Here is a 25,842-nt window from a genome sequence, read left to right as displayed (position 1 = left end):
GAAAATTGCACAGGTAATAGTCTTAGAGCTAGTATAGAGCAAATCCATTGCCAGAAGCAACAGAACATATCATTAATGTTTCCAGCACTTTTCTTTGGAAGCCCTGGCTTATTTGTATGCAATAGACATTGCCTGAGAAAGTTAAGGCTCTTTCAACTAAGAACATAAAGAATTATTGGGCAAGATCTTAATAAGACAGCAATCTCTGCTTTCTGGACTTCAAATAGCTTTTTCCTCTCCAACCAGCAACTTTTCACTGAAATTTTCTGTTGCACCTCTGATGTGTTTAAGTTGATACGGGGATGTTTTTCATACAAACTGAGCATTATTTATCAACCATTTACAGAATTAAAAGATCTTCACAATTCTTTTATCCTTTTTATCACTACTATTACACTCTTTTTACTGCTGTGTCCATAGAATCAACACTAATAATTGAAAAGAGAGTGGTGCAAGGACGCTGAAGCCGGTCTGTGGGACTATGAAGCAGGGAGAAAGGTGAGATTTTCTTGCAGGGGATTTTCCCTCTCCCCAGATACTGCAGTTCAGAGCAGCGATGCCGTGATCCAGAACCAGCACTGGGGATTCACCACCCGCACCTGTGCTGAAGGCAGGAACACAGCTGGAGACATTTGAGAAAACGTAAAGCTTCTTTTGTATTCTTCACTTTTTGGAGTTCTTCAGTCTCCCCATTTCTTCAGTCTTGCCAAAGAGCAAAACCAGGTTTACAACAAAAGTAAATAATAATAATAATGAAGTGGTATGGATTTTCAGAAAGAACCAAATGCTAAGTAACAAAGCAATGCAAACAAAATAGCATTATTGCTGTTCATTTTTTTATGTTGCCAAAACATAAAAAACAAGGGTACAGTGGAGGATTTTCTGTCCTTGGGGTGTGGATCCATGATACTCATAAAGACTTATATTAGCCTACTTTTTCACCTGTGTCATAAGACTCATCTTGCTGAGTTGGTAACAGTAATTTAAAAACATTTTACATTTGAAAGTAATCCATATTTTGATACATAACCCCACCTTCCCCATTGTCAGAAGCCAAATTGGGGTTTTGTTAATCTAGAGCTTTTCACATAAAAGACACTTCTGCCATGGAAAAACACAGTCCCACTGTTAATTTTTACTAATGAAAGTAGAAGCTTTATCCTTTGTTACTTCAGGATAGTGGTATCAGTGGGATGGGACGCAGCGGTACACATCTAGTCCTTAGGCTGATGTCACCTAAAAGATGAAGCTACTGTTTCATAGCCAAAATAAAACTGTGCTAAAGTTAGCCTGTATTTAGAAATACCATCAATGATACCATAAATGGTATCTACATATTGCTAGATTGTTGATGAATAAAAACATCTATAAAATTACAAAACTGTAGCAGTTTTATATTTGTTTTCTGTTCTGTGTAGAAGTAAAAAACTTCATAGATGCAGGATTACAGTAAGCCTCAGAAGGAAAAATCTACATTTGTATTCTGAGAACTAGGAGTCACTTAACATGAGTTTTGTAATTTATTGCCACCATGGGAAACATAAATTTCAGGAAAGCATGTTAACTTCTCAAACTATATTCCCAGCATCAACCTATTTACAGAAAGAATTTCAATGAGAATAATAATTACATGTGGGTCTGACGAAAAACATCTTTTCCCACATCGGTGCTGCTAGAAACTGTCGATCAAAGCATATTTAAGTATTTTTTCATCCTAATGGCAAGATTCAGGGATGCATGCTACAGTAATTGTCTCCTAAAAGAAAAAAGAGAAAGAACTGAATTCTATGTATTTTTATCAGCACATAGTTAGAATTTTGTAGTTTACCTTAGTGTATTAATTCCTCAACAAAATTCAGCTTAGCATGGCCAATTAAAAACATTAGTTAAAAAAAAAAAAAGGCATATGTGGCAAATTGGCCTCTGGAAAGTTCCTGTCTACAAGCAGCCAGCTCATCATAACCACCGCTACAACTGGTCCCCCAAACAGAACCCAAATATGCCCAAAGCTCTGCTTCTACACATCTCTCTGAAAAAGGCTGCAGAATATTTGGGGTGGGTTATACAGTTTCTATTTTTCTAGAGTGCCTAGTAGACAAAAGAACATTCCCTAATATAGCCCTAAAATGCTATTAAGGCAAACTTATATTAGATGAGTGATGCCCTCAGCTTCCCGGAAGACAGGATGCAAAGAATATTTAAGCAACATTTTCCAGCACTGCAAAATTTACTCTTTTTTTTTTTTTTTGTATTATAAAGACAAAAAAGGAGTCAGAAACTTTTGTTCTTCAAAACTTTAGCTCTTCAGTAAAATCATATCCATTTGAAAATGTTCCATATGTGTATTTTAGATGGAGAAGGAGCTCTGCATTGGGATTTCTTCCCCAAAAATAGTCACTAACAGGACTGACACCTTCAGCCACCTCCTAAGTGCTTCCCAAGTGTAACCACAGCAGTGCGTGGTTACCACCTTGGCTACACGTAATTTTAGAGGAACTCAAAGAGAAAAGAAACACAATTTTGGAGAAAGTTTAAGGAAGTGTTCACTATCCAGACAACACCTGATTTCTGTCGTCCATTCCACGCAGGACATAGATGCAGACATGGAAATTTTCAAAGTGAGTTTGCATGTGCGAAAATCCTAAGCAGCTCAACACGAAATACCAGCCACAACTTACTAAAAGTACAACATGTATTTCTGAGACTGGCAAAGCAATATTCAAACTGTTTGCACCACAGCATGACTGAGGAACAGCTGGTTCTGCCATGTACCTTGAGCCAAACACCTTGACACTGGTACCTGTTGTGCACTGGAGCTCCAGTACTGCTGCATGGGAAATGTTATTTTCTCTGATGCTGTGTCAAGCCTAAACTCTACTGATTTTTTTTGCTCTGAGTAGCATTTGAATGTGGTGGGCACAAAGGAAATAGTTGGGCCAAGTATTAACTAAAATTGTGAGTTTATAATTAGTTTAAGCTGCTGGAACGCAGGCTGCCACCCAAAAAGGGAATACCCTCTCCCTGCCACCAAGCCCTGTGTGCACATCACCTCCTCCTGTGAGCACAAACAGCAGCCCCCACACAGGTCAGCTCATACTGATCATGATCTGCACATTAAGTTATTCAGTACAAAGTTATACCAAAATATGCTTGTCTGTTAAAATTTGCCTTTGGAAATATCCGCTCCTGAAGTTCTTCAGGAAGGGCAGCTGCACTTCCCATCTGCATTTGTTCTAACCCCAGCTGATGTGCAGTTGTAAACAAATGATTGTATAAAAATCAAACAAGTGAACCAGTTTAGGAGGCAGTAAAGTCATAAGCCAGTCCCAAATCCCTGCAAACTCTGCTAAAATTGCTACTTAATGTTGGTGATCAAAGGCTTTTTTAAGTGGGACTGAAATCCCACCTTTCCAGGATGTATTTCTGGCTCAAGCAATCTCAAACTACAACTCTATTCCAAACCCTCATAAAGGTACACAGATCTTCAAAACAATACGTGTAGTCATGTGTCTTGCAAAGTGCTTCAGAACCTCAGCAGTTTAACTACAAGGCAGGGTCAGGCCTACCAGTGGAGGTGCAATCTCCCTGCTCCAATGCAGGGAGAACACGCAGTAGGCAAGGAAGTACCAGGCACCCTCCGCCGACCTGGGAAATCCAGCATCTGCCTGGGCAGCCCTGGGAGTTAAAGTCTATACTGTGTGATTTGTTTATGGAGAGTCTGCTAGTAAAGGAATTAACCCAGAAGCAGGTAGAGCTTGACTTTTTGGAAAGTTAATTTTTTTAATAAAAGTTTTGTTTTTAACTTGCCAGAGGAGCCTATCTTCAGTTTGTGACCTTTTTTTTTTTTGACTTTTTGCTTGGAATGACTTGCATCATAGCCATGTAAAATCAGATATTTCATTCTTGGCATATATTAGAGCACAGGAGTCTTCAGATTGAGATGCAGTACTTGGAATTGACACTTTGGAAGCCAGTGGACAGATCACTCTCACCTGTTACAAAGATGATTAAGCAGCATCCTGCCCCAGTGGTGATTTTCAGTTAAAGGAAAAGTGGTTGCAGCTACAACATGGCTGCTAACTTTGGGCATAGTACGTTAAAGTAATTGCACAACAGTTGTGAACAATTATTTCTTTTCACCAGGAATAAAAAAGCACCATTAAAAAGGCTCACTTGCAATTACAATTATTTTGTCGGCAAGTATTAATGAATCTGTTTAATATTTTAGCAGAGATATTAGAGTTCTAATTAGATTAGATGTCTAACGCTAAGTACTAGATTTAATGAATCAATCACTTTAATGGCTCACTCATTAAGATATAGAGACAATCATCTTCTAAAATAATTTAAAAATCTATCTTTCTCAGGCAAGGACCTCTAAAAACCAAAAGCAGTACTGGATAACTGGATTACAATGTAATGAAACACAGATGAGCTTCAAACGATGCATGTTTACAGAATGGTCAGTAAGATTGCACACAGACAACCCGAGACCAAGTTTAGGGATTTACCTGGATCACTCAACTTCTTAGCACAACTGCCACTACAGTATCATTCTGGCTGCTTTTCTGTGTGCTCAGTCAGCATCAACCACTTCTGAAACAGACTTAAAACCAAACATTGCTGTCAAAAATATCTTCTCTTAAATTAAATGAGTATACTTGACCTATCAATTTGATATGGTTGTGCTTTCCTGAAAAGCAAAAGACATATAGAGTATGTCTCAACGTGGGCTTGCCCCTTCCCCTTGTTTGCATAACTCAGATGCCTCGCTTTTAGGAGGGAAGAGCTCGAGCACAGCTGGTGTCTTAGCAGAAGAGCTTGTTGCATGACCAAAACAGGACCTACATGTTGCAGCCCACTCAACCAGCAGACATTCTAAAGTTAGCTATTATTAAGCACAGTGTGGACATTTTGATCCCAAGTAGTAGTGGACTGATAGCCACTACGAAGATTACAGATCTGCTGAATATAAATCAACAAATTTACACTAGCCTGCCGACCTCTTAGTAGAGACAACCTTCTGGAGAAGGCAGTACCGTGGATTTTTTACTGAACTGGACAACACATGTTTTGTAGAGGTAACACCACTAATAGCAGTCCTTATAGGCAAAACCTGCAGCATTGGACATGGAGTGAGAGACACAATTTATTACTTCTAAATTAACAGGGCTGCTGAGCTGCTTCGTTGCTGCAGAAGTGATGCTTGTGCTTTTTAAGTCACAGCATCAACATTTGGCACTAATACATCTCAGTCCTGACTGATGAACCACTGTCCTTCCTGCTAGTATCTGAGAACATCAAGATTACATGAGGCTCACTAAAGTTCTTAAAAATGGTATTTAAATATTATTTAACACTAGGAAACAGGTGAGAGACCTGTCTTCAACTCTTTTCTCCCCTGCTGCAACAGAGTGGACCAAGCATGGTGTTCAGGGATTTCTATCATTCTTTTCTGACTGCTGTTCCAGAAGGGTGGCTTGATGCGACGCGGAAGTACTTTGCATGTCTGGAGCCATGAGCTTTGTTTCTGTCTCATGCAAAATGAGCAGCAACTACCTATCTATCACACATATCCTGAGACTTAACACTGCTCTGCTTCACACAACTAAATAACTAACCTTCTGAATAAGTAAAGGATTTGCCATTGACCCACTTCCCGAGGAGCCTGCATGAGGCTGCCAACAGTCTTGTTCCACCAGCATCAGAAGAAACCTCTCACACCACTTTTGTCCTTCCCTCCATATCTCCCAGTGTTCTAGCAAGTGTCTTGAAAACCACTCAGCTGTGGAAAAAAAAGGTGGGAAAACTAAGGGCACAAGGCTGTCCTCAGGCAAAGGACAGGACAGGCCCACCCCTTCAACAGGAGTAAAGCTACACCTTCTATGACTTGAAGACACGTATTCCACTGTAACTGGGGTTTTTTGGTTTAATTTTTGTTGTTGTTGTGGTGTTGTTTGTTTGTTTTTAAATTGAAGTGAAGCAGTTTCTATCCATTTCTGACTAACTAATGGAGGACAGAGGCCCTGGAGCTCCCCATCCCCACCTGCAGGTCTCAGGTGTCCACACTTCTGAAGCGGCAGGCAAACCTGTGTGCAGCTGTCGTTCTCTGCAGCTATGTGACACACATTTCTCCCTGAGGCCACCCATGTCTCCACTCTCAGCCCACCACTTCTTCACCCACACCCTCCCTGCTGTCTCTGCTGGACCCTGGAAGAAGAGAAGGAGGAGCAGGAGGAGGAGGGGGACTGCTCGATGGGTAACAGCACCTCATGACCCAAAGTCCCCTTGGTGCCCTCAGCATTTTTGCCTGAAGATGCTGAGAGGCACTGAACATTTTAAATTTCTTTTCCCATAGCCTGTTGAGGGCATTGCAGGAGCCACAAGGAGCCTCTACATATTGGGGTCAACTTGCATGTGTAGGCAGCTTGAGGAGATGAGGAGAGTCAAGGGATGCCTTGTGCCTCACAAACCCCTGGTGCAGGCAGTGCCCAAGGGCGAGCTGTGTCCCCCGGCTCCTCCCAGCACACACACAGCCAGAACTGGGGGGCCACACTCCATGTGGGTCCTCCTGCACTGAAAAAGCTGTCCTAGCAGAGACAGGGTCTGCGTCTCCATCAGCAGAGGTTTGCTTGCCTGGTTTTATGGGTGCACCTCCAGCAACAGGCCTGCTCTTTCCCAGAAATAACTATTGCCTTCATGTTTTTTGCTGGCTCCTGCTTCTCCTTTTCTGCCCTTGCCATGCCCCCATGACATAGTGAGCTGAAGCAGTCCTACATAGGTCAGACTGCCTCACGATGCCCTTCTGTCCCCAGACAACATTATCCATCCAGTGCCCCTCAACTGCAGCAATGTTTACGTTTAACTATACCGGTGTAATTTTCTACATATTCAGGGTGCCATTGCTTAAGCATTGGCACCCAGTGCATTTTAGGATGCTCCAGGGTATCCAAGGCATTTGTGTGGCTTTGCAGATACAACAGGATTTACAGAAGCCTGGTGACTTTCTGGAGGGGCAAATTAAATTGAGGTTGATACCCTGAGGGCCATAAAATGGCTCTGGACACTTACGTGTCGGCATCTGAACACCACCCCTGTTTTCATTAGCCATAATGGTTACTTAGGCACTTAGCACACATGTAGATACCTATTTATAGACACTTAAATGCAGTTGTTTTCATCTGGAGCTGAATCCTGCTTTTCAGTCTCTGCAGAGCAGACCTGACCAACAACTGCAAAGCCATTGCTATTTTAATTGCAGGATTTTTTTCCCTGTAAAAGCATACAATTACTGTTGCTACACCTGAGGGTTCTTATCTGGGTCTGATTGCACTAGACAGTCAAGCAGAAATAAGCAAATCTGACCTCATCTTTTCAAAATGCAAGGGGAAAAAAAAGGTTCAGAAATAAAAGTGTTCATGACAAAATAAGCTCAAAGGTTCAGATAAACTAATTTACATGAGTACACCGTGGTTTTAGATGACAGAATGACTAGCCATTACAGGTGATGTAGGCAGTCCAGTGACAGTTTAAGCACACTGGAATTTGTATAGGAAGAGCAGTTAAGTGTTTTATAAACAGACTCCATATGGCACTCCCAAAATTCAAGCAGCTCTTACTGCTAAATTGAAACTGAACAAAATAATATAAAACTCAAACTGTAGGTATGTTTTGGTGTTTCATTCAGAGAACCAAATTCTATTTCACAAGGCAGTTCAGCTACTAAATTGGTTTAGTTTGTAACATTACCTCCATAATAAAGAAAAAAAAGGAAAGCCTACCTCTAACTGGGCTATCAGTATAGCACTCTATATTTCCCCAGGATTCAGTCTTACACATGGAATAAAATGGTAATGCTCTTTTTTCAACTCCAGCAGTTACTAAAATAACAAAGGTGGGTTTATAAGCAAAGACAGCTTTTAGCTTGATCCTGACCTTAAAACATAAAATACTTCAGTTTGTCAAAATAAGATTTCACCCTTGAAAGATATGAGACGTGCATAAATGTGCAAACACCTTGGAAGAAGACTTTTAATGTTAGGATTAATTTATTAACTACCAGCACTACTCAATTATCTGCAGAAATATACTGATTCTGAAGTCCTGTTTTCAAAAGGAAACATACCCACCCTGACCCCATTCAAAATGTCTCACCAAATCGCATCAGTCAAACCAACATGTCTGTTCAAGAGCTGTTCACAATCCTTAATATAAAGGTCCAGGCAGTTGCCGTGAAAGTTACCCTGGCAGGTAAGCTCGTACACCCCACATTGATGGACTAGTGCCACTAGACAGCTCTGTTCTTAGCCCCAACCCATTTCTTGCATCTGCATTGATTGCATCTGAGACCTCCAGTGAGTCCAAGACCCAAAACTAATCTGGAATGTCTTATCAACAATGCATGGGAAAAAAAATAAAGGAGCCAATCAAGTTAAAATATGGTGAGGTGTAATGAAAAAATATATAGTGCAGATGGGTTTTAACAGGAAAAATAATATACATATCATTAGGCAAAGATAAGAGCTCTAGGAAGCTGAAAGAACATTGAGATAAGTTTTTCATCCTGCAATAATGAAAAGTCAGCTTGGTGAGCTGCTTGTTGAAGAGTAGAGTCTTTCTCATGAAACTGTGTGCACTAAAGAAGATAAACTCTCTTCCCTTCATCAGTGGATTTGGAAATTCACCATCAGGGATTTTAGAGCAACAGATGGCACATCTGTCCCTGAATTTCTTTGTTGTTTTTCTGCCCTTTAAGAACATCATGAGAGTTTTGCAGCTACATACTGTATGTTTTGAAATATGATTTGGAAGAACTTTGCAACTATGAGATTGTCTCCACTTCTCCAGGAGAACTTTATATTTTGTGTGTGAGGATAATTTCACAGTAACTCACGTTTCTTCAAATTAAGATTCCTCAGAGTCACACAATAAAATGATCCCTCTAACTTAACTAGCCAGCTTTTTTGAAATTAAGAGAACAAAGTTCACCTGGGGATAAATTAATGGTTAACAGCCATGCGGATGCACCTTTATAATCAAACTTCTCTGTTTTCCCACATCACATTGTGTCTGAACTGCATGCACTGTTCGGAACACAAATTGCCTGGATGTCGCCTCCTTGCTGAAAGGCTGGCAGGCAGCCACGGGGCCCCCTGTGTGACTACGTACTGCTGGAACCGCACACCCCGCACTCTTACAGCAGTCGTGTCTCATGCATTCATATGGAGCCCTGCAAAAGTCATGGCCTTTGCAATCTGGGAAGAGGAGACCACTTAGTCCTGCCTCAACAGCAGCTGTGATGACATGAAGATACACAGATGTATATCAAAGTGATGCTGAGAGGGGTCACTCTGGGAACACTGCTCAAAGCTGCAGCAAAGGAAGGGGCTTTGGCACAATGATTTAAAAACAAACCTCTGGAAAGAAGCAGAATCCTGGCGATGCTCCACGTACCTTTCCCATCTACCTCCAAGCGCCAGATGGACTTTTTCCAGCAAAGCCACCAATTATGTATAATGCAGACAAAAGGCACAGAGGAGTCCATGGCCCTTAAGCAGGGCTCTAGTGAGAGCAAGCTTCCTCTCCCCATTCCCGAGTACAAACCAGGACCCGGAGAACAGAAAGCTCTTTCACCCCTGCACACATGCAGGCAGAGTGGAAGCGTCTGGCCAGTCCTAAGCAAGTCACGCTGGGACTGCTGCAACTTCAAATAAAAACAGTGTGATGGGAGGTATGTTTATGGAAACATCAAATATAGAAAAGAAAAGCAATGTAAAACATCCTTTCTTTTTATAAGGCATATTATAAGCATTTTATAAGATATACTTTCCCAAGTGAGGAATGGAAAATTGCAAAGACACTGAAAGCACTCAGTCAGGCTCAGTGCTAGCAAACCTGGGTTCAGTACAGTCACTCCAAAGCTCACAGCACATGCATTCTGTGTGTGCCTCCAAGTAACAGAAAAAGAACTTAAGACATGAATGATGCTCTCTTTTGGCACGAAAATGGCAAGCTTTATCAGTTTTGCAGATGTAAATAATTTTCCCTTCCCTTCTGCGGCAACCCTGGCAGACTGTGCTCGTGAGTCCACTACATCATTTGCTGCTTTGTCTCCTGCCTTTTTGAATAAACCTGTTACTGCTTCTTGGTGCCCAACATCAAACTAACATCTTCCACACAGGAGGTGGGTGTGCGAAAGTGCAAAGTGCACATGCCTGTTTCCTGCAACCTCCTAGCCTGTGCCTAAACCCCAGGCTAACTATTCCACAGCTTTACACTGCTTTCTCTTAAGAAAAGTCCTCAACTTTTCACCCTGAACCTTAATGCAGTTTAAGCCACAGTACCTCTTATGTGATACTTTCTCCTTGACTGAAGAACTGCAACAGCCTTGTATAAAGTATTTGAAAACTACTATTATGTCTCTCCTTTAGTCTTCTCTTGGCTCAAACTATTTCCAGAAGCGGACTCTGCAGCAATGCTCTGAAATTTTCTGTTTCTCACACAGAAGAGAGGCCATGTCTAAGAAGCACTTTAAAGAAAATTGCACTGCGCTTATTAGGAGAAGGGAACACCAGACGCTTGTTCAGAACTCTGGGAGAACATCAATGGTGTTCTTCTGCAGAGGCATGCACAAGAAATCAGGCAGCATAGTTATTTCAAAACAATTACTATTCAGCAACACAAAACAATGCATAAATCTCCAATTTCAGAATTAAAGCTGAAAGATGCTGCTCTGCAGCAACTGAAATGCAAAATGACATTAGGAAAGCCATAAATACTTCGGAGAATATAAAGTCATGTTCATAAATTTTGTATCTGCAATGGAAATGTAGTGTCTTAAGTCAAATCGATAGAAGAACTTTGCTCAAAATTATTTCATCACAGAAATCATGTAATTTATTTACTTCTCCCTTGAGAATCTGAATACAGTAGAGGCCACTATTTTCCAGTTTTTAAAAGCATTTTATTTTCGTCTAATCTATTACATACTTCTCTAAAGTGTCTATTGCTTCAGTTTCTTAGCATGCTTTAGATAATATTCACAAGTTAAATAATAACATGTTGCACTCCCTAACCCACATACAAAAATCTTAGCTTTTGTGGAGTACTAAATGTGTGCTTAGTACTTGGGTAGCTTTTGGGATGCAATTCCACGAATACTAAGTCTGACTGTACTAAGCACTAAATGCTGCTTGAGAAACGTTGAGCATCTTTGTGTTCTATTGAATTAAACTGAGTTTACTTTTCAGGATAGGACACAAAACTAGGAGAAAGCCTGAATAAAATTCTACTTTGCGTTAAAGGTTTATAGAAGTGAAGCTCATCTCTAGTGAGATATATACAGATACTGAGGACTAATGCCCGAAGTCTCTTTCATCAGGTATTGTTGTACGTGTCCACAGGCACGGACAGCCCCGGCTTGCTGGGGAACTCTTTCTGCATAGCAGGCAGGGGTGAAGCAAAGCTGAAAACCGGTTAAAAGGCCGATTTTTCAGCCACTAGAACTTCCTTTCCAGACTTAAAATAGACACTGGAAACGGTGTTTAAGATAAACACAACCACAACAGTTCCTCGAGCCATCCCAGGGCAGGCCCGGACGGTTAAACACCAGATCACTGGAGAGATCTCCATAGACACCCGGTCTCGGTGGCCTCACGCAAACGCCGTGCGCGAGCGCTGCGGGCAGCGGGCGCCGCCCCCTCCACCGCCCCGCCGCGGCACGGCCGCCCCACAGCGCCCCCTGGGAAGGCGGGCAGCCGCCATCGATGAGCTCGGCCGCTCGGCGGAGAGCCCTGCTCGGCGGTGCGGAGTGCGGCTGGCGCGGCGGTTGTTGCCGTTGCGGGGGAGGCGGCGGCGATGGCGGCGGAGCAGCTGTACCCGCGGAACTCCATTGAAGATGACTTCAACTACGGCAGCAACGTGGCTTCGGCCAGCGTGCACATCCGCATGGGTAGGGGGTACAGCGAGGGATGAGTAAGGCCGCCCCCGAACGAGTTTTCCACCTTGCGGAGCGGCCCCTGCTGCCTCCCGGCCCAAGGGGGTGTCGGACCCCGGTGCTCCCAACAAGCTCCTCTCTGTTAACCCCATCGCCTGTCGCGTTTAGCTCAGCTCAGGTTCTGCGCAATATTTTAGCTTTCTGGGTGAAGGCTGTGAGTGGGAAGCCAGGGCGGTAGTCCAGGGTAAGCTCCGAATGATGAGGGGCCGGTGAAAGGTTGGATTCCATCCCTCCGGTGTATCGGCGGCACGTCTTGTATCACGGGGATTAAACCCGTGTGGATCCACGCTTGATTTTCCCCAGAGTGATGCAAGCCCAGACATGCCACATAAGATGTATAAAAGCTGAAATTTGTAGTTTACGGTAGTTTAACCAGGACACTGAGGGATTTGAGTTTCTTCTGTGTGGTGTTTGTCTCTTCTGTGTCAGTGTTTGTGTGCTGTAAGGTCGTATTAGCGTGAAATGCTGCTTTGCTGTTAACACGCATGTTTCAAATGCATTGAATACTTTTGCAGAAGGTTTCTAATCAGTAGTCGTTGCTGAAATAGTAATTTTTTTCCCCCTTATTCTAGCTTTTCTGCGGAAAGTCTACAGCATTCTTTCCATTCAAGTTCTTTTGACCACAGTCACGTCTGCAATTTTTCTGTACTCTACCGGAGTGCAGGCATTTGTTCATGAAAGGTAAATACCAAAATAAAATGGAGCTGTTTATTGTGTGTTAAGTGTAGTTTATGTGGTTTATTGCTCTGGAACACTTCAGTCTTCCTTATCATTTTGAATCTTTGTGTTTTGGTTCTGTAATGTTGTAGCCTGATTGGGAAATAACTTTTCTGACATTTTTCTCCATAATTTATTATTAAATTTTTGTTTAATTGTAATTAAAGTTTATTTTAATCAATACTTTATTTTTATGCTATAGAAATCTATACATCAGTTGCAGAACATCTCAGTTATTGACGTTTCTTGTTTTATGGTCTACGTACCTGCTTTTAGAATCTCTTTGTGATGCTATTGTTTATAGGTACCTGTTCCAAAAAGCTGAATCATGTCTTATTCCTCTCCCTCCTTCCCCATCTCCTTCTTTCTTTTTCTTTTTTTTTTTTTTTTTTTTTTTCCAGAAAACTAGTCTGCTAAAATTCCTGGGGGCTCGCTTCTCTTTCCTTCTCAGATTTCCATGAAAAAAAAGATCTCAAAACCCAAAGTGGTGAGCAGGCAGGGAAAAGAAGAACTGAGGAAAGGAGAAAAGCACTAAGTCCAGTTGATTTTTTCACCCAAGTGCACTTGCAGACTTTGTTTTTACTTTCACTTCAAAGCTCAGATAAGAAAGGAATATCAAACACTATATGAAAGTTTCTGTATACAACAGAGGTTGTAAAACTACAGTTATCTACTGAAATCTGACAATTTAAAATTATCCTGATCACTTAGAACTGTTGAGATTCTGTGTTTCATTTTGGTCTAGTTTTTGCTTGGAAGGCTGCTTGAATTGTTTAATTACAGCAATGTTTACTGATCAGTACTGGTTTTCTTTAGTACAGTTATTAACCATGTTTGTTGCATTCAGATGCTTAGACAAAACAGTTCCCTGAATGTGGAGTTCTTAATAGGCACAGTACTACATATCCTGTAATACTGTTCGTTTAGTGCAGATGTATTTTCCTTTTCATACATGTCATCTCCAGGTGATGGATTTCTGGGCAATCTTCAGCTTCAGTATGAAAAAATTGTCTTTACTTGTGACTCTGCTATTTTTAACTGATTATCTGTGGCAGCATGTTTTAGAGCAGTTTTATTGTAAAACTTGCTTTACATTTACTTTGAATGTACAGAGCAGTATCTTTATCTAGGTGATCACTTAAAAAATAGGTCTTATATAAACTGGTTTTTAGTCTTCCAGATATTTTATATTAATTTTGATTACTTTTTTGTTTGAAACTTTACAGGCCTGCCTTGCTTTTGATATCTGGGCTTGGATCTTTGGCTATAATTGTGGCACTGACCCTGTACAGACACCAGCATCCTGTTAATTTATACTTGCTTTTTGGATTTGTAAGTATTTATATAAATTCAATTTTAGTATCTTTCTTTGTGATGAACTCTTTGAAGCAATCTAATGGTGCCTATACACTTAAAAAGTTCTGAGGTTTTCTGGTGGTTCTGTCCACAGTTTGTTCCTAGATAGCCTCTATTTCGGGTTTCCTCCAGTATCTTTTTAGGAATAGTGCTAGAACTTGGAATCTGTTTGAGCAAGTTGTTTTGTTGGTTTTGTTTGTTTGTTTGGGTTTTTTTGGTTTTTTTTTGGTTTTTTGTTTTTGTTTTGTTTTGTTGTTTTGTTTTGTTTTGCCTATGTGTATCTGTCTATGTGCTCTTATTGTTTTGTTGATGTCAGTGATTTTTCAGTGAAACTGCTCACTAGGAAAGGAGGCATTTCTGTTACCTTATTTGTTTAATGGACAACCTTCAGCAGAGACCCAAATACAATTAGTCATATGCACTTATTTCATTAATTGTTTACTTTTTGATGCTAAATTCTGAGCATGTTTCCAGCACAGGCAGGTGCTGTCCTCAAATTTCTCTTTTCTGCCTGATGTTGCAAATTTCAGATATGGGCAAACTGTTGCTCTTGGATATTTTGGATTATGTAGCAAATCTGTCTTCTGAAAAGCAGTCACAGTAGCACCAGTGGAATTTGATGCATTAGGAGTTACCTAAATTGTATTTGTGATATAAAGGGATGACAGCTTTGCTGTGCAAGTAAATAGGCTGTTTACATTATAATGCAGTTATATGCTTCCTGACTTTGGAGCTCTTGCAGGAGAGTAAAATATTTAAAAACTTTTAACAAATGCAACTGTAACAAGGGCTGATGTAATAGTTTGGGCAAATGTGGTGTGGGAGTTTGTGGTATGACAGTTCAAGTATTACATTGCGTGAGAATAGAAAGATTCAAATCTATGTGTAGTAAATTGATTTATACAAAATATGGGTTACATGTTCTGTTATTTCTGACCTCTTGGTCAGAGTACTTGGTCAGATACTCTTCTCATCTTTTGTTGTAATGAAACTGAATTTGAAAATTACCTTTTAGAAAAACTCAGGGCCCCTGCTAGCCTTCAGCCCAGACATCAATAATTTCTTTGATTTTAAGGTAGCTGTTTCAAAACAAGGACAACTGGGAAAAAGAAATTGAAGCAGAGGTTTAGCTAATGAGGTATTAAGAGTGTTGGATGAAAGTATTTCAAATATTGGAAAGTAAGCAAAAAACCATTTTTTTCATTTATAATAGCAGGTTAGAGAAAATTTATAGGCCCTTGCATAGTTTATAAGAAGTGTGATAAGAATGCTGTGTGCTTTGAGTAGAAAAAAAGTAAATGTCATTTTTCTGTAGGGGCTGTCTTATTTATTTATATAGGCACACACCATCTATGTGGCCAGATGGGATCCACCCAAGGGTACTGAGGAAGCTGGCAGAGGTGCTCACCAAGCCACTTTCAGTTATTTAATCAGCAGTCTTGGCTAACTGGGAAGGTCCTAGCTAACTGGAAGTTGGCAAACGTGACACCCATTTACAAGAATGGCTGGAAGGAAGATCTGGGGCCTGCCAATCTGACCTTGGTGCTAGGGAAGGTCATGGAACAGATCATCATGAGTGTCATCATAGAGGAGTGCACATAGAGGACAACCAGGCAATTAGGCTGGGTTTATGAAAGGCAGGTCCTGCTTGACTAACCTGGTCTCCTTCAAGGTGACCTACTTCGTAGATGAGGGAAAGACTGTGGATGTCGTGTACTTAGACTTCAGTAAAGCCTTTGATACCGTATCCCACAGCATTCTCCTGGCAGCTGAATGGGTGTACTCTGTGATGGATAAAGAACTGGCTGGGTGGCCTGGCCCAAAGAGTTGTGGTGAACTGAGCCAAATCCAGTTGGCATCTGGTCACGAGTGGTGTTCCCCAGGGCTCAGTATTGCGGCCAGTTCTGTTTAATCTCTTGATCTGTGATCTGGACAAGGGGATCGAGTGCACTTTCAGTAAGTTTGCAGATGACACGTAGTTGGATGGAAGTGTTGATCTGCTGGAAGGTAGAAAGGCCATACAGACAGATCTGGACTGGCTGAATCATTGGGCTGAGGCCAATTTTATGAGGTTTATCAAGGCCAAGTGCCGGATCCTGCACTTGGATCACAACAACCCCGGGCAGCACTACAGGCTCGGGGAAGAGTGGCTGGAAAGCTGCCTGGCAGAGAGGGAACTGGGGCTGTTGATCGACAGCTGGCTGAATATGAGCCAGCAGTGTGCCCAGGTGGCCAAAAAGGCCAACAGCATCTTGGCTTGTATCAGGAATAGTGTGGCCAGCAGGGCTAGAGAAGTGATTGTCCTACTGTACTCAGCACTGCTGAGGCCCCACCTTGAATCCTGTGTTCAGTTTTGAGCTCCTCACTACAAGAAAGACATTGAGGTGCTGGAGTGTGTCCAAAGGAGGACAGCAAAGCTGGTGAAGGATCTGGAGTACGAATCTGATGAGGAAAGGCTGAGGGAACTGGGGCTGTTTAGCCTGGAGAAAAGGAGGCTGAGGGGAGAGCTTATCACTCTCTACAACTACCTGAAAGGAGGTTGTAGCATCTCCCAAGCATCAAATTATAGGATGAGAGGAAATGGCCTCAAGTTGTACCAGAGGAGGTTTAGATTGGATATTAGGAAAAATTTCTTTACTTAAAGGGTTGTCAGGCATTGGAACAGGCTGCCCAGGGAAGTGGTGGAGTCACCATCCCTGGAGGTGTTTAAGGGACACATAGGTCAGGTTCTTAGGGACATGGTTTAGTGCCAGAGTTAGGTTAATGGTTGGACTCAATGATCTTGTCATCTTGAGGGTCTCTTCCAACCAAAATGATTCCATTATTTCAGTTTATGTTGTATTATTTTTATGTAACACAACAACTTCCAGCACAGTAAACCAGTATGATTGCCATTTTCTTGTTTGTATACAAAGATTTAATAGGAGACCTAATGTAATGCATGCTGGGATTATATGGCAGAATGGAGTTCATTGCATGTGAAGTCTCCCTGTGTTTTGTGGAGTTTTTTGTCCTTGTAACTCTTTTTTTTTTTTTTTTTTTTAACCTTTTTAGACCCTGCTGGAAGCACTGACAGTTGCCATTGCAGGTAAATGGTATCCATCCTGTTGTCTAATTCCGTAAATGGGAAAAGGAATCCAATATGTTGTACTAATTGCAATCTGAGATTCCTAGACATGTCTAATAATAAATCCCCTGTTTGAACATTTTAATGACAGTGATGTGAGCTTGGGAAAAAACAGGGAATCAGGGGAGAAAATTGGATTCTGGCAGTGCTCTTTCCTATAAGGCAGCTCTCAGCAGAGTTGATCTGCGAGTGAAATAACTTTATCTTCACCCTCAGTTTCCTCTGAGGGAATTCCTTTGAGTTTAGAGAGTTCTGTAGTTTGTTGTCAGGGTTGACATGGGGCAGTATTCAGGCAAGTCATGGCATCACCTTGCATTATGGCTTTTAGCAGAAGTTGTCACCTCTTCATTATGGTTCATGGTCTCCTGATTAAAAAAAAAAAGTAATTTGCAGAAAAGAAGAAGAAAGAGAGAGAGAAAAAGAGAGAGAAAGAGTTCTGCTGATTTCTCTTATCTTCCCCTTACTACCCCAAACTAAAACTTTCATGAGCCTTTACAGAGGGTTTGTTGTCTTGTGATGTTTTTGTTTTGTTTTGTTTTGTTTTTTCTTGTTTCAGTATCCTGAAAAATTCAGGTAGCTTTTTCCTTAAGATTTCACATATCTGGGCTTAAAAATATTTTTTATTTTATTTTTTTTTATTTTTTATTGTAAGTACAAATGATCTTTTATCTCAGTTTGAGAAGCTACAGCTGTACTATAACTGTCAAACTTAGCTAGTGCAAGGGTCCCTAAGTCCTATGATCATGCAAATTCAGGCATAATTTACTTTTTTTTGTTCACAGTTAAGATTTTTTTCCCCTGTCTGTGAAAGTTAAAACTTCTGTTTTCCTCAAAAGATAACTTAGCAAATACATAGTGTACTGTTCTTTAAATGACACTTTACTTCTGTTTATAGTGAGTTTCTATGATGTGTCCATCATCTTGCAAGCCTTTATTCTTACTACTGCTGTATTTCTTGGACTGACTGCATATACCTTGCAGTCAAAGAGAGACTTCGGCAAACTTGGAGCAGGGTATGTGATTGGGTTTTGTTGTTTGTTTGCTTGTTTTTGTTAAGCTAGTTTTTCCTTTTTTAAAGCAAGAGTTGCAGATATGATAATGAACATAGCTCAATGAAACCTGCTTCAAGAGAATGTTGAGCATGTTATTTATCTTAAATTATTAATTTTATGCAGTTCTGCATCCTTGGTAAGAAATTATTTTCTGTGATTATCGTTCTTAAAACTGTAGTATTACACTAGAAAACAAATTCACCTGGATTTTTCACTGAGACAGAAGGCAGCTGCTTCAAATTTTTTTAGAAAGTAAAGGTAGGACATGCCTTTTGACAGCTTTATAAAACCAAGTTTTACTGCTGATGCCAATGAACAGTTGACATCTAAGAATTATGGCCATTTATATACCAAATAAATTGTGAAGAGGTTTTATAGGAAGAGGAGATACTTTGAGTAAAATGTAAAAGAAAAAATGCTGTTGCTCACAATTGTTTTTTTGTTTTTTTTTCAGCCTCTTCACTTGTTTGTGGATTTTAATCCTCTCGGGTTTCTTGAGGGTAAGATACCTTGTGTTCAAGGTTAAAAAAAAAAACTTTAACGTAAATCTTTTATTAACTTCTACTATAACAAAAGGTTTTGGGCAGTCCAATATGACTTAATGAAAGAAAATTCCTAACCAGGCCCATTGCTGTTGTGGGTCATGCTAGTAAACTTGTAACCATTTATTTCCAGTTTGGATTTTTGTTGGATGCTGTTCTTGCTAATATAAAAGTGATATTTGCATTGATTGACAAAATTTGTCAGTCAAGATCCACTGCTTGATTGGGAGGATGGGAAGGAGATTTGGGTTTACTTATGTTTTGTTTTTCTAATTTTTCTGCTTTTGTTAATATTATGGAGAGCAGAGCTTCCTCTCTCTTAAGTGGAAGCACTTCTACTCAGTTAAAGAGATTATGTAACAGGGTACTATGTGAAAGAACAACATTGAAATGTCATAATAATATTGTATTTGTGTGTACATAACAGCAAAAAGACAATGTGTGTCCTTGTTTTAAGTGTGGCATATCGTTATGCAGGGATTTTAATATTAAAAAAAAATGAAATTTACAAATTTCATGTTTCATTTGCCTCCAGCTGTTTTTCTACAGTGAGACAATAGAGCTGGTGTTTGCTGCTGCCGGAGCTCTTCTGTTCTGTGGATTCATTATTTATGACACTCATTTGCTGATGCACAAATTATCCCCTGAAGAGTACATACTGGCTGCAATCAATCTCTATTTGGACATAATCAATCTGTTCTTACACCTGCTGCGTTTACTGGAAGCATTTAATAAAAAATAGTCAAAAGCAGCATGGTTTGACTATAGGATACATAAAGTTAAGTACCTAGATAGTATTTGGATGATCTACAAAATGTGTAGTTCTGTCTTCTAGAGACTGAATCTTTATTACTTTTTCATTCCATGAGTAGTGATCCATCCTTAGGAAAAAGAGAAAGCTTTTTATTTAGCTACAGTTCTCTAGAAATGTATATTTTATGTAGTTAACATGCTGTCGTCATTTTGGTCTCTTTTTTAATCACTTAATTTGCACTTGACGTGATTAACAATTAAAACATTTGCCAACTTCCAATTGCTCCAAAGGAAGCCTCTCTCTGCTGTTCTGTAGCTGCTGGAAGTGTTTCCTTTGGGATCATAAGTGTGTACTGGATAAAGGTACCCTGAGTTTATCCTTGTGCAATGTTATACTAAGCTAATTTTTTTCTAGTTTTTATTTGGTAAAATGGATCACTGTCTCTAACAGATACTTTGTTTGTGTTAAGGGCTGTCAGGTGGATTATGTAAGCTGGGAGGGTATTAATTAAAGAGAATGTTCTTTGTTAAAGCATTATTTATTGCCTGTCTTTCAGTGTTCTGAAAAATCATTTGGAGATTCTGTTATTTTATCAGCTTGTGTATATTAAGGTTAATTGATTGTCTGTCAATAAAAACTGGAAGACCTTTAGTCTGTTTTTGTGGTTGAGATGGGAGAACTCGGGCGCAGAGAGCCCTGGCACAACACGGAGAGGCCCAGCCACAGCTGCTGCTTCCCAAGCTGCTGAAATCCTGGGTAAAAACAATTGTGAAAGGATTTCTTACTTCATATTCAGTGTTTATGCCCAAGTGTTGTTACCGCTCACCTGCCCTGTTAGCAAAAGGTGGCACGGCACTTGGGACACGTGTCCTGCCACAAGTGGTGGCATCGTACACATTTCCACGCTGGACGTTGAGCGAGGCTATTGAAGTACGACTGCAAATTGATCTGAACAGGGGTGATAATTTCTCTCTTCTGTCTTAGAGTTTCATTAAACGTGTGGCAGTAGCTAAAAATAAAACTTGTCATTTTTCCTGGTGGTGAAATAACGCGTTTATTTTTTCATCCATCCCCACAGAGCCCGCAGTGGTGGCTGGACATAATTTCACTCTGGCAGCACACAGCTCGGTTCTCGTAGCTGGCCCGTAGAGCAAGCAGGAGGGTTAGGCGGCGAGGCGGGTCTCGCCTTCTCCCTGTGCTGGCGGAGGGGAGCCGGGGTGTGGGAGCCCGGGAGCCGGGGCGGCGCGCTGGCTCGGAGAGTTACGGTAAAACCTGGAGCAGCCCGGGGAAGAGCTGTGGGGCGGGGCCTAAGGCGTCAGCCGGTGCGTCCATGCGCATGCGCGGACAGCGGGGGCAGCGGAGCGCGAGGGCGGACGGCGGGCCTCGTGCGCGGCCGGGGTGAGCGGGGGGAGGGGCGGCCCGTGTCCGTTGGGGGGCGGCAGCTGAGGCGGTGGCGCCCGTGCCGCCCTAACGGCCCCTTTGCCCTTCGGTCGCCTCGTCATCACGGTTTCCCTCTTCCCTCCCCTCAGGACATGGCGAAGAGTCTGAGGAGCAAATGGAAGAGGAAGATGCGGGCGGAGAAGAGGAAGAAGAACGCGCCCAAGGAGCTGGAGAGGCTGAAAAAAATCCTGAGCACCAACGCGGATGTCGTCATGGAGGAGGTCAAGGAGGTGGCGACCGTGCTGCCCCCCAAGAAAGTCCTCGAGCAGGGGGGTGAGTTGTGCTCTCGCTGGGCGGCGCTGGGCTTATGGGAGGGCCCCGCTGGCAAACCGGGACCGGGCCCCGAGGGTCCGGGGTGCCCGCGACCTGCCCCTGAGTGCCCGGCGGTAATTTCCTACCCTGTTCCTCCCCCCTCACTCCACCGGTCACGGTTCTAGCGTGTTATTCACTACACCAGTTTTTCTTTTGCAACCACCCAAGTGCAGGGACGACCTGCACTATTGTTTATTATTTTTTCTGTGACTTCCACTATCATGATCAGAATTATTATTATTTCAGGTAGAGATTAGTGAGTTAGAAAAACAGATATTTAGCTTTTAAAGGTAAAAGATGCTATTAAATCATTGAATCTGGTCGTCTCACAACATTAGTTTCTGTTTTGCATCTGGTCACTTGTGGAACAAGCTTATTAACATTTGATTTCAAGTATGTAGTATCTTACAGAGAGACATGTCTTTGTGAAGACATCAGATGAGTGAAGATTCATCATTTAGCAGTCATTACAGTCACAGCGTTATATTGGCTGTTAAACTGGAGACAGGATATAACTTCCCTCCCAGTTTAAGGAGGATGCTAAGCATATAGAAGTTAGACTAAATATGAAGTAATTTTATAGAGATTTTATCAAGATTAGAGTGATTTTCACTTTTAAATGTGCAGTCTCAGAGTAGGGATAGTAGGAATCCTGTTTTTGTATGCTAATTAATGCTGCATCGCACATGGTTGGGAAGTGGATGGCATTAGGTCTCTACAGATAATGCTATTTTCATCTCTGTTCCTTGAAATAGGGATGTAATAGGATGCAATCAGTAAAGCAGGTAACCAAGAAAGTGGAAACAAAGGTTTTAAATAGCTATATATTGGACAGGAGTTACTCAGATACCTTATCTTTCAAAAACTTCAGGCTAATGAAATCACACTCCTTTTTTCTTCACCGACTTATGCCACTTAAGTTGTTGTGATAATGCTCACGTGAGCTTGCTATGTGGCATGCAGAAGTCTCTTCAGACACCGCAGTGGGGATAGAGAATAATGCCAGTAATTACTGTCAGTCATGCAGCTGGTTTTGTCAGTGTCTCAGGTATTAGGAAAGAGAGGGATGTGTTGTGAGGTAGAATACAGAGCCTGTAAACTATATTGGAAATGGAAATAGAACGCTGTGTAAAAATGCTTGCCCAATTAAGGGTAGCATAGAGTATAATTTGTTATTTTATCTGTGGTTCTGTTTTGTCCCATAAACCAGATGTAAAAGTTGTTTGGGATTGCTAGGACTGAATTTCCAAAACATTTTGGAATACTGTCAGCCTTCTGATACTGATTCTGAAGCTGGAGGAAACACTGTTGTCTTAAACCTGGTTTCTGAAGCATATGCCTGGCTGTCATTCCTACAGTCCCTTAAAGTCAACTGGCAACTTTTCTACAAGTGGCTAGTTTCACTCGGTCTTTGTAGAGATAGCATCCTCAGAAATGCCTAAATATATATGAATTTTACAAAACAAATGAAAGTTTTATGAAAACAGTGGTGTCTCTGCTGAGAGGACTCTTAAGCTCTGTTTGTGGACACACGTGTTACATCACCAAATGTTATAAGGGCTGAAATAGGTGAAGGCTTCATCTAGTATATGCACTTTCCATAGATAGGTGAATAATTTTCCAGCCTAAGAAAGCATGTAGGTGTGTTAGGGAATTTTCCTGTGTTACCTAAAGGTATTTTTCACAACACACTGTGTTGTGTTTTTGTGTATGTCTGTTTGTTTGTTTCTTCAGTTTTGTTGTTAGGAAAAAAACAGTGGAAGCTCTGGCTAGCCTTTGGTCAAAATGGCTTTGTAACTATTTTTAAAACTGTTTGGGCATATACATGTTTTTTCAAGATTACCATATCCATTGAGTCTACTTCAATTAACCTAGTTTTATGGCTTTTTTTTCTTGGTCCTTTTCTCTTAGTCTTTAACCCCTTTGATAGATTTTCTTTATGTGCCTGGACCACTTCAGTAGGTTTCTTCCTGTTAGTGATTCATACAGCATCCTTAAGATTGTAGAGTATGATGAAAATATTGGGCTATGTGAACAGCTGCTATTTTTTGTTCAGGCATATTTCTTCACTTGTTAATGTTGCAGCTGACTCTTGTTGAGGATGTGCTTTTTTGCAGTCAAAATTCATGTAACAGATTAGCCTCAATCATGATAGGTATTGGAGAAGAAGCTTATGTAGAGGTGGTTTTCTTGTGGTGTTGGATTTTTCATATTTTGTTGTTTGGGATCATCTCTCCTTATATGACATTTTGAAAACAGGGCTGTGAAGAAGGCTTCATGTTGTGTTTCTCTGGTGTCTAAGGATGTTTCTGGAGCTGAGGCTCTTTTTTAATCTGCCTCTCCTTTGCTGGATCAGTGTTTGGTTGTGCCAGCAGGCAGTACACCCCTGTGCTGATTCTCTGCTGGCTGCAGGTATTCATATACCAACTTCAAGGCTCCCTAAGCACATCTCTGTGGTGCAGGTTCCTGCAGACTATCGGCATGCTTCAACTATTGAAGCAGCACATTCGCCTTTTCCTCATGAGCTTTATCTCCCAACTTCAGACAGGCACAACATAAAAAAAAGGTATTTTTTCCTCTCTGTAAAAACTCTTGATAAAGTTTCTAGAGTTGCACATGGATGGTTTGGAAACAAGGTTGAAATTACATATTAGAGCACAGTTCAAATCTGCATTTAACAAGATGTTTCCCTTGTAGCCTTGTTGTCTCACTGAGACTTAATGTTCATGTGGTGTTAGTGAACTGGGAATGCTGTTTTGGGGAGTGACAATGTTAGAGGTGGTCTTCCTAATCCTACAGATTAATCCTCTCTTTCTTTCTCTAAGTATATTAGACTTGACCTCATACGCACTTTTTGGGGCAAATGTACTATCACTGGCCCATGCATTGTGCCATCACTGTGTTTTAAGTTTTCTCTTCATTCTTCTCTTTACCTGTCTTCATCTTCATTAATTTCTTTAGAACAGATCTTAACATTACATCATAAAAGGTATTTAATTCTGCATAAATATAAGCCTATGGCTTCCTGTATGGTTGCAACTTTTGGTGGACACCACTTACAATGTTTTTAAACATTTAAGTATTGAAACAGATGGCAGGGTCAAGAATAAGGTACTTTGCCCAGATATGGACCTTTACGGAGAATTCTGCGTGTTTACTATCATCTGTTGAAATTCTTGGGTTGCAGTTGTGTTGATTTGGAAAGCACTTCCAGTGTATAAAGCCCCCAGGTCTCTGTGTACAAATACTGTTGTGTCTAGGGATATTTTTATTTAGTAACAAAATAGCTTCTATGAAGCTGATTAATGTATTTTACTCATTATAAATACCTTTCTTTTTCAGATGACGGCAAAATGGACATAGATAATAAACGAAACAAAAAAACTCTTCTAGACAAGCATGGACAGTACCCAATATGGATGAATTCCAGGCAGAGAAAGAAGCTTAAGGCACAGCGTGTTAAAGGGAAAAAAAAAATCAAAGTTGGCCAAAGGCCTAGTCTGGTAAAATCAGAGTTTTGTATATTGTACTCGAAAAATAAATATCTGAGATAAGTACATGATATTCTTGTGCTTGGCCACCAAGTATAATTTATTGTGTTGCTTGAATTTTTGAAGAGACTGTTAGACCATCAAATGATGAAAGTAATATCAAGTTGATGTCTGCCAAACTTTAAAAAAATACAAAAAGCAAGCTGAGTGCCTTTGAATAGACTAAGTTTCTGTGATTATCTGTTTTCTTTTATATTGTGAACACTGAAAATGCTGATGGAATTCCTAAAAATAATAAAACTGTAACTGAGTTTTGTACTGTGGTCTTTGCCAATGTAAGTTGTCCTTTAGTAAATTTAACCAAAGAATTCTGTAAAGTCACCGTATCCTTTAAATTCTTCTGTAAAATTACTTTTGTTGCACCAATTTCTGTTGCTTTTAACATATGGTAATTAGTGAAAACAGGCTTTTAACATGTAACTTTAAAAGATTATGCACTGAAATCCTCACCAACGTTTCATGAAACTTCTTGTCGGTCTGGCTTTAATATGCAAAGAGAAAGCTGTTGGAACAAAGAAGTATTTCACTGCTGTCTGCAACTGAAATATTGTAGGAACTAAGTAACTGAAACTAAAACCGATTCTTTTATTACTAATATGAGAGAATGCAAATGCACAGACTGGAAATAAAATAGTTTTGTTTATGACCTTTTCCAAGTTTTAGTAAAGTAAATGAGAATTTTCTTTTCCATATGTATTTTCTGTAGCCTTTTATTCCTCTTAAAATGGTACTCATGATCATGCTTTACAATGTGGGCATAGGATAAAATATTGCATGATTGCGTAACAGATGCCATTTATATGTGATTTGCTACAGTTGGTTGCATATTACTTGGCAGTAACATGTGATGACAGATGCAAGAATTAGTTCCCCGGAAAGCTTGTGTTTTTAAAATGTCTCTGATTTCAAGGATGGAAATAATTACAGTACTAGTCCTGCAGTGTGTTGCATGTCAAAGTACCATTCATCGATTTGGAGCATAACCTTTGCCCAGCT

The 25,842-nt window shown here is 40.6% G+C and overlaps 2 protein-coding genes across 2 annotated transcripts; both read left to right on the top strand.

Moving 5' to 3' along the window:
* Positions 1-11,771: 11,771 nt before the first annotated feature.
* Positions 11,772-20,194, top strand: TMBIM4 (transmembrane BAX inhibitor motif containing 4). Its single transcript, XM_080361862.1, has 7 exons — positions 11,772-11,950; positions 12,568-12,676; positions 13,939-14,044; positions 17,123-17,156; positions 18,091-18,208; positions 18,702-18,747; positions 19,325-20,194. The coding sequence occupies exons 1-7, from the start codon at positions 11,857-11,859 to the stop codon at positions 19,529-19,531; spliced, it is 714 nt and encodes a 237-aa protein (XP_080217988.1). The 5' UTR covers positions 11,772-11,856; the 3' UTR covers positions 19,532-20,194.
* A 687-nt stretch (positions 20,195-20,881) lies between these two features.
* On the top strand, positions 20,882-25,502 carry LLPH (LLP homolog, long-term synaptic facilitation factor). The gene is given in 4 exon segments (XM_080363450.1): positions 20,882-20,941; positions 21,073-21,256; positions 24,638-24,756; positions 24,758-25,502. Coding segments are annotated over 3 exon segments (345 nt in total). The 5' UTR covers positions 20,882-20,941; positions 21,073-21,075; the 3' UTR covers positions 24,803-25,502.
* Positions 25,503-25,842: the final 340 nt, after the last annotated feature.

Source organism: Nesoenas mayeri, assembly GCF_963082525.1.
Source record: "Nesoenas mayeri genome assembly, chromosome: 1".
NCBI classification, from domain to species: Eukaryota; Metazoa; Chordata; class Aves; order Columbiformes; family Columbidae; genus Nesoenas; species Nesoenas mayeri.
This window is presented reverse-complemented; position numbering and strand designations above follow the sequence as displayed.

Excerpts from the sequence above, each read along its gene's own strand:
- TMBIM4 (XM_080361862.1), top strand. The coding sequence starts at position 11,857 with ATGGCGGCGGAGCAGCTGTACCCGCGGAACTCCATTGAAGATGACTTC. Across the intron at positions 17,157-18,090 it reads ACTGACAGTTGCCATTGCAG|TGAGTTTCTATGATGTGTCC; the intron begins GTAAATGGTATC and ends TTCTGTTTATAG. Across the intron at positions 18,209-18,701 it reads TTCGGCAAACTTGGAGCAGG|CCTCTTCACTTGTTTGTGGA; the intron begins GTATGTGATTGG and ends TTTTTTTTTCAG.